The 12,219-nt window shown below is 42.4% G+C and overlaps 2 protein-coding genes across 16 annotated transcripts in view; one reads left to right on the top strand and one right to left on the bottom strand.

Moving 5' to 3' along the window:
* Positions 1 to 12,219, top strand: part of RUNX2 (RUNX family transcription factor 2) — a gene marked incomplete at its 5' end in the record, with an annotated part of 237,289 nt that overhangs the window by 30,960 nt on the left and 194,110 nt on the right. The window lies entirely within an intron of this gene.
* The window catches only part of SUPT3H (SPT3 homolog, SAGA and STAGA complex component), a 240,575-nt gene that overhangs the window by 215,594 nt on the left and 12,762 nt on the right, over positions 1 to 12,219 (bottom strand). For 5 of the 7 annotated variants that reach the window (XM_083606697.1, XM_083606698.1, XM_083606694.1 and 2 more), the window contains exon 2: positions 152 to 255. In XM_083606697.1, coding sequence (XP_083462823.1) covers positions 152 to 255 — 104 coding nt within the window. Of the gene's footprint in view, positions 1 to 151; positions 258 to 12,219 lie in introns of all 7 variants that reach the window. The other 2 variants (XM_083606695.1, XM_083606696.1) reach the window with 1 other exon arrangement.

The raw sequence follows: 12,219 nt of genomic DNA, 5'->3' as shown, positions 1-12,219 counted from the left end.
TTAAAAACCATTTCCAAACTTAATTAATTAATGAGCAAAATTAACTAATGAGCATATATGGGACAAATCTGCCCTGCCCTCTATTAATTCTGCTTCCTGGTTATGTGGAATTGTGAATGTAGAAAGATATGGAAACAAAAGGGATACTTACATCATACTTTGCAGTTCAGGAGTAAAGTTTGTTGATTTCCCAGTCCCTCTTCCGCTGCCTGATGGAGCAATAGTCGACATTGGACTAGATCCAGTACCACTCATCTGAGTAAACAAAGAAAACCACAATGTTTGCAGGTATACAAGAGCAAACACCACATAATGAAAAATAGCAAATCAAAACCCATGAACAATGTGTGCATGCTTTAAAATATCAAGTTAGTGCTGTTCCATTCAGACATTCACAATGCCTTATTCAGCATAATTAAAAATTACTATTTTTCCCTTCCCCAGGCAACTGAAGCAACATAGCTGACTAAAGTACGCAAGCACCATTAGTAATAGTAGCAATTAAGATGAATGACAGAATTCAACTAAAATGTTAAATGTTATTTGCTTAAATGTTGCTTATTTTGAAATTACTGCTAATTTGTTTATTTAAACACCACCTAGCTGTAATAGTCTCTAAGCTGTTTACAAAGATACAATACAAAAAAATAAAAATCAGTTAAAACTATAAAAGCAAACTTCACTTGAAATGCCTGCTGGTATAAAAAAAAGCCTTCTGTAGGCAGCTGAAGTTCACTAGAGAGGGGACCAGCCTGCCCTCAACTGGAAGGAAGTTCCATAAAACTAGAAAGTTCCATAAAGTTCCTGGGGGATATGAGCTATGGGGGACCACTAACTGTGACTCCCCCCCCCAGGCCCTGCTGATTGGGCAGGGATAGAAAGGATTAAGTCAGGGGTCAGCAAACTATTTCAGCAGGAGGCCGGTCCACTGTCCATTACATCTTGTGGGGGGGTCAAACTATATTTTGAAAAGGGGAAAAAATGAACGAATTCCTATGCCCCACAAATAACCCAGAGATGCATTTTAAATAAAAGCACACATTCTACTCATGTAAAAACACGCTCGTTCCTGGACCGCTTGCGGGCCGGATTTAGAAGGCAATTGGGCCGGGTCCAGTCCCCGGGCCTTAGTTTGCCTACCCATGGATTAAGTAGTCCTTAAGGTATCTTGGGCCCAAATAATTCTGAATATTCCAGGGTCATTACAGAAATCCCATGTAAGTGCCACCCCACATTCTGTGGTTTCAGCATCACATTTTAGGGTTTTGGTCCAGTTTCCTATTTGACTTACAGAGGGCGAAACAGTCTGTCCCTTGTTTGGTGGCCTTTCTACAAGAAGCAGATGAGGTAGGAATCAACTGTGCAGGTCTATTGTATTCATCATCTATGCACGTTGCACCACAGAATATTTTTAAAGGACCACATGCCAGTAGATGTAGACCAGTTAACTTCCATAGCCTAGATAAAGCTACACAACCCACGCTTGCCTTGAAAAGCGCTTCTCGGTTAAAAGAAAGTCCCTGAGACTTATGAATGGTAAACCATATAATGTTATGGGAGGAAACTGCTTCCTCACAACATGTGTGTCCCTTATTAATGGAAACTCAACCTCAGTTATGGAGCAACTTTCTAGTTCAGCAGCCCTATCAAATTTGACTATTATCTGTTTCACCTGCTTTTAGAATATGCCATATTTCAAACCCACAATATATCCCATAGGACCATAAACTAATCCTCTTTCATATGTAGATTTCTCCTGAGCATAACATGAGCATTTATGCTCACTTTCAGAACAGCCTCTAAATCTGCAGTTAACTGAAACATCATGTTTCAGTTTACATATTTTCTTATTACGCTTTTCATACATATACTGCATCTGCATTGTGTGACATTAGGACTATCTATAGCATCTATTACCTCTTCTTCATTTATGCCCTCCTTTACTTAACCTCACTTGATGGAGTTGACTACATTTCTTCAAAGCTGCCATAAGCACACAGCAAAATAAACTTTATTTATTGAGAAAAAAGTATCTTGCTCTCCTCACACTTCACTTCAATCTCTGCTCTGAGTTTATTTTATCTTTTATTTTCTCGCCAAACCCAGCAACTTCTTTCTGCTCAAATAGAGTGCCATAAACTTTATTTACAATTTCTTGCAATCATATGCATGCTACTGTAAACCATGCAAATCTCATTTATGATTATTAGCAATAAAGGCTTGGTTTGCATAGAAGTGAGCCTTTTTCATCCTGAAACCTGAGTGGTAGTCATACCACAGAGCAATTAAGCACCAATTCTCCAAAACAGGAGAACTTGAGGGATAATATATGTCACTCATGTTTCATTGGATGATGTCAATAGTATCTGATCCATTTGAGCTAGCTTTTTTCATTCTTACTTGAACTTCAAAACTGTTTCCCTATTTTGCCTGAAAGTCAGAGAGAAGTATTGAATTCCCTCAGATTTTCTATTCTATTCTATGTGTTCGGTTTCAATCCAGTTTGGTGCAGTGATTAGAGCACTGGACTAGGACCTGGGAGACCAGGGTTCAAATTCCCCCTCAGTGCTTCACTTTTACCCCGGGCACAGATCTGTGTTTAAAAGCTTTGTTTCTGAGAATTTGTGGGCTTTTTGCCCAGAGCTTTCCCCACAAAAACCAACTCTTTTGTGCTCAATCAGAACAAACATCAATTCAGGTTTTCCATGGATTGCCATTTGCTCTGACTGAGCTTTAAAGAGCGGGTTTTTGCGTGGAAAGCTCTGGAGCAGAAAAAAGCAAGGGCGCTTGGACAAGGACCTTTAAAAGTGGATCGTGCCTAGAAAGAACTGTCCCACACTTTCCAAATCTGCCTCAATCACAGGGTCTGGATTAGACTAGATTTTTTTCTGCAGTAATTCCTCAAAACCTGCCTACAAGATTTACACACATAAGTGATGCAGAAGGACCAAGCACTGAGCTCATTCTCTCAAAATATATGGAAAAGGTTTTGTGGTTTCTGCAGAATCCTGACACTGAAGTTTTTTTCTCCTATTTCCTCAGACCTGATGTCATGCATACCTCTTGAACCAAAGGGAAATAAGTCCTGAAAGCACTTTGCTTCTAAAGTCCCCCCCCCCCGAAACTGAGTAGAGAATCATCAGTAGTTGACATCTGATACAATTTGATATTATCACCTGCAGGATCTTGTGTGTAGATACATATCCTGTTCAGAAAGGTCAATTATTTTTAAGATTATTACATTCACTAACCTGTTTAAAATCGAACACTAGATCACTGTGAATACTTAACTCTGCATATAGTGAATTATTCTTAATATAAGGCAAAGCAGAGCAAACCTTCTACATGTTCACCAAGCTGCTGCCAAATTACTTTTTACTTTGTAGCCACCGGTGACCAAGATGAAGACATTCTCACTCAAATATGGCTCTTAGGCTGTCTAAATTATTTTGGAAAGGTATAGAAAGATTGTTTCCCTTGTACGCCTCTCCCTAATAGAAAGCAGTTTCCTAATTTTAGTGTTTAGGCAAGTAACAGTCTGAAATGGTTTGATGAGCTCTATTTTTTAAAAAATCAAACAAGTTCAGACTGCATAATTGCTTGGAACTTCTTCAAAATTCATCCCACTCAAAAATAATACCCACCTAGTAAAACATTTTTCAAGTTTTCTGCCTAGTATCTGCATACATTCAGTGCATCACCATTTAATGCTGAAACTATTTTTTAGAAGAATGCAACCTTCCCCTTCCCATCACAAACTGTTTTTCTCTTCCATGTCCTTTATCTTAACGTTTCTGACGGGGGGGGGGATGACTTTATTGCAGTTTATGCAGACTCTCTCAAATCTAACACTGTTTTTCTTTCCTTCCAAATTTGGAATCTTGTCTTCCAACTGAGTGACAATAGAACTTGCTGCTACCTCACTCTTCCTCACAACCTGTTTAGCTTTAAGCTCAGTTCATATGTAATAAATTCCTTCATTTTATCTACCTCTTCAGTCTTACACACGGATTTAAAATGTTCCTCTGACAAAAGTAAAGTGTATCCAATATACTTGTTCTTATGCTGAGCATTCTCAAACATCCAAAAATGCCTATTTTTATGTTGTGTTAACCCTTGGCAGAGTGCCCTAGTTTATTTTTGAAATGTTCAGCTCCACAGTCATCAACAGAACAAAACACACTTTTGTGTGTATGTCAACAATAGTGTCTGAGGTGTGGGGGGAAAGAAGTCACAAAGTATCATCGCAAAGTTTTGTGGTCTGCCACACAATGCAGTGCATGGCCATGGTTTTGTAGGCCGACAATTTTCTACGTTACGAACAGCAGTGCACATGTCCTAACGAAGTCTTGTACTCAGGGAAGCCAAAGACCAGAGCTTTCCAAACTGTGCCACGACACGTTAGTGTGTTGGCTGCAGTGCGCAGGTGTGCTGCGCGAATGCTCCCTGCACAAATATGGGATGGGGGACATGCGAAAAGGATCTGGGGGTCTTAGTAGACCACAAGCTTAACATGAGTTAAGTCAACAGCAAAAAAAGCTAACGCTATTCTAGGCTGTATCAACGGACGTATAGTGTCCCAATCAAGGGAAATAATAGTCCACTCTATTCTGCCTTGGTGAGACCACACCTGGAATACTGTGTTCAGTTCTGGGCACCACAGTTTAGGAAGGATGTTGACAAGCTGCAACATGTGCAGCAGAAGGCAACTAGGATGGTCATGGGTCCGGAAACCAAGCCTTATGAGGAACGGTGGAGGGAGTTGGGCATGTTTAGCCTGGAAAAGAGGAGACTGAGAGGAGGTCTGAGAGCCATCTTCAAAGGGCTGTCCCATGGAAGGTGGAGGACGCTTGTTTTCTCCTGCTCTGCAGGATAGGATTCAAACCAATGGATTCAAGTTACAAGAAAGGAGATTCTGTCTAAACATCAGGAAGAACTTTCTGACAGTAAGAGCTGTTAGACAGTGGAGTGGACTCCCTTGGGAGAAGGTGGGCAGAGGTTGGATGGCCATCTGTCATGGATGCTTTAGCTGAGATTCCTGCATTGCAGGGGGTTGGACTAGATGTCCCTTGAGGTCTCTTCCAATGCTACATTTACCCCGAGGCATGACTGTATTTGCTATAATAATGATAATGATAACAGCAACAACAACAACAATTTATTTCTTGTACCCCAGCCACTCTGGGAGACTTCCAACAAAGTATAAAAGAACACACCAAAACATCAAACATTAAAAACTTCTCTAAAGAGGGCTGCTTTCAGATGTCTTCTAAAAGTCAGATAGTTGTTTATTTCCTTGACATCTGATGGGAGGGTGTTCCACAGGGCGGGAGCCACTACCGAGAAGGCCCTCTGCCTGGTTCCCTGTAACTGCTCTTCTCACAGTGAGGGAACCACCAGAAAGCCCTCGGCGCTGGACCTCAGTGTCCGGGTTGAACGATGGGGGTGGAGGCGCTCCTTTAGGTATACTGAAATGAGGCCGTTTAGGGCTTTAAAGGTCCGCACCAACACTACTGAATTGTGCTCAGAAATGTACTGGGAGCCAGTGAAGATCCTTTAGGGCTGGTGTTATATGGTCCCATAAGCCACTCCCAGTCACTTATTAAGAATACAGATAGGTAGCCGTGTTGGTCTGCCATAGTCAAAACAATTTTTTTTTTCCAGTAGCACCTTAAAGACCAACTAAGTTAGTTCTTGGTATGAGCTTTCGTGTGCATGCACACTTCGTCAGATACACTGAAACAGAAGTTGCCAGATCCTTCTATATAGTGAGAAGGTGGGGAGGGGTATTACTCAGAAGGGTGGTGGGAATGGGTGGTTGGCAGATAGCTGAGATGAGCCTGTTGACGGCTCTTAACGACTGCAATAGGTCTTACAGGAAAAAGCAAGGGGTGAGAAGGTGAAAAATGGCTTTGTCATGTATAATGAGATAAGAATCCAATGTCTTTGTTCAGACCAGGTCTCTCCATGGTTTTAAGTTTGGTAATGAGTTGCAATTCAGCAGCTTCTCTTTCCAGTCTATTTCTGAAATTCCTTTGTAGTAATACAGCTACTTTGAGATCTTGTATAGAATGTCCTGGGAGATTGAAGTGTTCTCCTACTGGTTTCTCTGTCTTGTGATTCTTGATGTCCGATTTATGTCCGTTTATTCTTTGGCGTAAGGTTTGGCCTGTTTGTCCAATATAGAGAGCTGAGGGACACTGTTGGCATTTGATGGCATATATAATGTTAGACGATGAGCAATTAAATAGTCCCGAGATGGTATGTGTGATGTTGTTGGGGCCAGTAATGGTGTTGTCCGGGTGTATGTGGCAGCAAAGTTGGCATCTGGGTTTATTGCAGGCTCTGGTGCCAGTGTCCGTGTTACGTCTGGTTGTAGTATTATTGTGGGTTAGGAGTTGTTTAAGACTGGGTGGCTGTCTGTAGGCAATGAAAGGTCTTCCTCCCAGAGCTTGAGAAAGAGAACTGTCATTGTCCAGGAGAGGTTGTAGATCTCTGATGATGCGTTGTACTGTTTTGACTTGGGAGCTGTATGTGATGACTAGAGGTGTTCTGTTATTTTCTTTTTTGGGTCTGTCTTGCAGCAAGTTCTCTCTGGGTATCTGTCTGGCTCTGTTTCATTGCCTACAGACAGCCACCCAGTCTTAAACAACTCCTAACCCACAATAATACTACAACCAGACGTAACACGGACACTGGCACCAGAGCCTGCAATAAACCCAGATGCCAACTTTGCTGCCACATACACCCGGACAACACCATTACTGGCCCCAACAACATCACACATACCATCTCGGGACTATTTAATTGCTCATCGTCTAACATTATATATGCCATCAAATGCCAACAGTGTCCCTCAGCTCTCTATATTGGACAAACAGGCCAAACCTTACGCCAAAGAATAAACGGACATAAATCGGACATCAAGAATCACAAGACAGAGAAACCAGTAGGAGAACACTTCAATCTCCCAGGACATTCTATACAAGATCTCAAAGTAGCTGTATTACTACAAAGGAATTTCAGAAATAGACTGGAAAGAGAAGCTGCTGAATTGCAACTCATTACCAAACTTAAAACCATGGAGAGACCTGGTCTGAACAAAGACATTGGATTCTTATCTCATTATACATGACAAAGCCATTTTTCACCTTCTCACCCCTTGCTTTTTCCTGTAAGACCTATTGCAGTCGTTAAGAGCCGTCAACAGGCTCATCTCAGCTATCTGCCAACCACCCATTCCCACCACCCTTCTCACTATATAGAAGGATCTGGCAACTTCTGTTTCAGTGTATCTGACGAAGTGTGCATGCACACGAAAGCTCATACCAAGAACTAACTTAGTTGGTCTTTAAGGTGCTACTGGAAAGAAAAAAATTTTTTTGTTTTGACTTATTAAGAAGTATACAACCAGTTTTCACTTCCTAAACTGTAACCCTTAAGAACTTTCAGTAAGACAGTATCAAGTAGACACCACAACCTGGGGGAAATACCCGTGAATGTTATTTCGCTGACCGACTGAAGGACTTGGATTACTCAAGTGCAAACCCCCATTCTTTCCAGTTACATGAATGCAGTTCCTGTACATAATCAGGCTTTTCACCTTTACAGCTACTTTAAATGACCTTACCTATCATGCAGAACTAACTTTCACTCACCCCTTCTCTCACTAAAACTGCTTATATACATTAAAAATAATGAATAAGGCATATAATTGACTAATGTATCTGCATCCTAATACTGCAATCCCAACCACATCTGCTCAGAATTAAGAACTACTGGTTGGGGCTTTCTCCCAGATCACAGAATCACAGAGTTGGAAAGGACCCTGAGGATCATCTAGTCCAGGCATCCCCAAACTCAGCCCTCCAGGTGTTTTGGGACTACAACTCCCATCACCCCTGACCACTGGTCCTGTTAGCTAGGGATGATGGGAGCTGTAGTCCCAAAACAGCTGGAGGGCCAAGTTTGGGGGTGCCTGATCTAGTCCAACCCCCTGCCATGCAGGAATATGCAACTGTCCCATATGGGGATCGAACCTGTGACCTTGGCGTTATCAGCACCACACTCTATCCAACTGAGCTATGGGTTAGTAAGAATATATTAATAAGAAAACATGCTACTGTCAACAAAGGAAAAACACAGTCATCTACAAAGATCCTTAATGAAACAAAAGCCTAGAAAAAATGAGCCAACGTGAAGCGGTTCTTGGCATCAACTGGCGTAATCTAAAAGGAAAGGTCAAAGCTAGTCTTTTAACATTTCTACTAGATTATCATGGCTACTGTCATATAAGTCTTACTTTTGGTGACATATTTGGGTAATGTGCTCTAAGCTTTACAGGTGGCAGGGAAGGCCACAGTTATGAATACTATCATGGAATCATAGAACTGTAGAGTCGGAAGGGACCCTGAGAGTCTTCTAGTCTCACCTAGGTGCAGGAATCTCAACTAAATCATCCACGACAGATGGTCATCTAACATCTGCTCAGAAACCTCCAAGGAAGGAGCAGTGGTGGAGCTTCATGCTCCGGCACCGGGGGGCGGAGAGGAGGAGGGGGCGGGGCTGGCACGCATCCCGGGGGCATAGCGCGCCGCCCGTAGGGGCATGGTGTGCTGCGTGTAGGGGCGTGGCACCCAGCAGGGGCAGGGGGACAGCCACGATGGCACCCCGCCAGGATCACGCTGCCAGGGCGTTGCGCTCCCCCCGCACGTCTCTTCCTCCGCCAGTGGGAAGGAGAGGGAGCCTGTTCCACGGTGGAACGGCTCTTGCTGTCAGACAGAACCACAGATACTACACAAGTAATATTCATATGCTGCCAACAAACACTATAAGCATTATGAGCAACACACCATATTCTGAACAAAACTAATTATTAGACTGAAAACCCAAATTATTTTTTATATAACATACTTCTAACGGGAATCGGGAGAATTGTCAACTAATGTACTACCAACTCATACAAATGCTTTGGTCTTTGATTCCTGTCATCAGATAACATTTTAAAATGATAGTACCCACAGAATTGTTGCTGGTTCCCCTCCACTAATCTTTCTGACTTGCAAAAATCTGGTAAGCCTTCATTTATCCATGGTCTACTCATTTCTTACATTATTATTAGCAACAGTGGCTTTAAAGAATGAAAAGCAGATGTTAGCATCATTTGCCCTCAGTCAGCACTCTTAGATTTGCCTATTATAGTTTTACCTTTCACCTATACACATTTCCTAAAGCACAAAATTTATACAAGTTTTTTGTTACTATGGTTAACTAGTGCTGTATTTCACGCCATAATTATCCACAAGTCTTATTTTAAACGTATTGCTCTGAATACTGGACAAGTCAATTTTTCTCCTTGATCACACAGGAGATTTTATATTAATATATATTTCTTTTGCCCCAAAGCAAAGATGAACAGGAAGTGACAGACCAGGTCTTGAAGTGAAACTATATTCCACAACATATTGGTGGGAAACGTGATATAAAATATTGTCATATCTCAGCTGACCTTTTGAAATGACATTTCAGTTTTCTATGTAAGTCCAGTTTTCAGCAAAGTTCCAAACTCTCAGGCACATGCAAGCACCTTAAGAAAGCAAGCAAGCAAGCTGATTCTTCATCCACTAGGCCCCATCTTTCCTCTAAAGGCCTTCTAGGAAACTTGGACTGACTTGAAGCAGCAGCAAGGGCTGGGCCAGTACGGCCACAGCAGGCTCCCTCGGCACCCCATGTCCGTCCTGCGTGGCAGTAGCACACGCTCCGCCACTGGTATGCAGGCCCATGCAGTGGGTGGCAGCTGGGTACACTTGCCCCAGGCCTCGGAGGGCAAAGCCCTGCTGGGGGGGCCTGCCAGGGACCGGCTGCTTTGGGGTTAGAGTTACTATGTTATTCTAACAAGACTCCCACCATGGGCATTGGACAAGCTCTGCACGGGCCTGCATACGTGTGCATCACATGTAGCATTCAACATGTGTACAGTCTACCTACAGTGTACACTGGTTGCTAATCTGTACGTAGGTACAATTATTCATATGCAGTGGTGTGCACATGTGTGGTCACGGGGATTTCTGGGCAATATTCTAGTGTCCTTTTGCCCACAGAAGGAAATTCCTTCATCACACGATCCTACTCTTCTGCCATTGCCTGGCAGTACAGAACAAGTGATTCCCAATCTGTGATTTTTCAATATGATGAAGGCAGCTTGGGTTTGAATAAAGTCATTTTCTGTAATTTCGAATACTAATTCTGTAGTTTGAGTTCCCAGAAACTGGAGAGCATAGATGGATTGCCATGTTCTTAGACGCTGTCCCGTATTTCTGTCAACAGTGTATTAGAGATAGCATGGCATTTTAGTATGTGGTGTTGTTTTTTAAGCTATGGCAGATGAGGCTAAAAGGCAGGGGTTACAGTATTTGTATGCTAATCCAAACTGTCTTATTAATATTTCATTTTTAAGGAGAATACAATTTAAAGATGACAACACAAAGGAAGGGGAACCAAAATGCAATTAATTTTCAGACTAGGCAACTAGCAAAAGCAATTATTAAAAGAATAACCTGTATTTGAGTGACAGCAATTTGTTCATGGTGTGGTGTAATACTTGTCTCTTCCTCCAGATAATTTTAATGGTCTTTTATTGACTCTCATCCTCTTGATTCACATCCCTACACCCACATCTCTCATAAATCAATTCTTTGTGCTGAACTTCAGAAGTCTAAACAGCAATAAGAGCAGACGTGGCCGGTGGGGAATCACAGGTTTCCTGCTCATGGGAAAAGTTTGGCTGCTGCGCTATGCAGGCTCATCTGAGACTGAACCCACTGAAACTTATTTCTGAGTACACATGCATAGGATTGAGCTACACAATTCAAAGATGAGATTGAGCTTTAGGCCCTGTGCTGTTATTATCGGTGTATTTGGAATACTTTTCAAACAACAAAGGGAATGGGAAGCATCCTGGTCCCACAATGGCCAACCAGATGACTGTGGGAAACCAGAGCTAGAACCTGGGCACAACAGTACTCCCCCCCCCCCCGCCCACCCCTTGTGAAAGGCAGTGGAGGTAGAACATGGCCATTGGGCCAGTGTCTGAATCTCTTTACCCACAGTGCCCTCATTTAACTCTGGGAGGGCAAAATTATTCATAGAAGATGGTGAAAACAAATGTACCCTGTGACTCAAATAAACTTTGAAGAAGAAACCAAATAAATTAAAAGCAATTTTAAAAATCATTGGCAGCAGCAACCCAGGGACACAGGGCATGTCAACAGAAACAGGCTTCTCGGAAGAGGTAGGTTTTGCATCCTCTCCAAAAATCAGCAAAACAGTGGGGGGCAGATCCTTCCACAGCCTCAGGCCGACTGCAGAAAAGACACTGCTTTCAGTCTAAAACCTGAGCGATCAAAACCCTATTTGCTTCGGCAGCTGCCTGCCCTCCTTTCTGCCCCTTTTACAGAAATCCTCAAAAGCTAAGAGGGAAAGAAACTGCGAGTTCCAATAGACTGGAAAGAACTATGGAGGAGAAGGAATTTCTCTACAGCAGAGACTTCCCTCAGTCACAAGCTCAAGGCGAAGGCAACTGACCCATTCTCCCCACGTCTCCCTCTGCCCCAAGCTGGCAAGCTGCCCTGGCCTGAGTGGGCAACCTTTTGGTGCCCACTCCCTCTGGCCTCTTAACTTCAGGTCATGTAAATACTTTTAAGCAGGCGTGTGAAACCCAGCGAGTCACCTCTCTATACATGTGCACATAATGATGATGAACAAAAAGAAAGAAAGAATGCTGAACGCTCCAACTGCTACCAGCTAGCAACGTTTTTTCTATGGCCACGTTATTACGCTTATAAGCTAAGTAGGTGTAGAACATTTTATTTAGATGAACCCTGCACCTCATTAGACCACCCTGTACCGTTTAAAATAATTACTTCCCCAGCAAAATCTGTTAGATGGCTTAGATAATTAACTTCTTTACACATCAAAGTCTGATCATATGCATGTCCCATTTCCTTTCTTCCGGACATTAAAAAAATCTCAGCCAAAAGCAGAAGCACTCAAATCAATTTTCTCCAATAAATCCAACTAACATGAAATTCAAAACCTACTGTAATATTCAGTAGGTCAATGTACTGCAGTTGTTTTTGCTTTGAATTTAAATGCAGCTGCATGCCATATTCTACAAAATGAATTCAGATGTTCAGATGGAGATGCAGATTATTTCAACAT

The sequence above is a fragment of the Podarcis filfolensis genome, assembly GCF_964270895.1.
Source record: "Podarcis filfolensis genome assembly, chromosome: 3".
Classification (NCBI taxonomy): domain Eukaryota; kingdom Metazoa; phylum Chordata; class Lepidosauria; order Squamata; family Lacertidae; genus Podarcis; species Podarcis filfolensis.
This window is presented reverse-complemented; position numbering and strand designations above follow the sequence as displayed.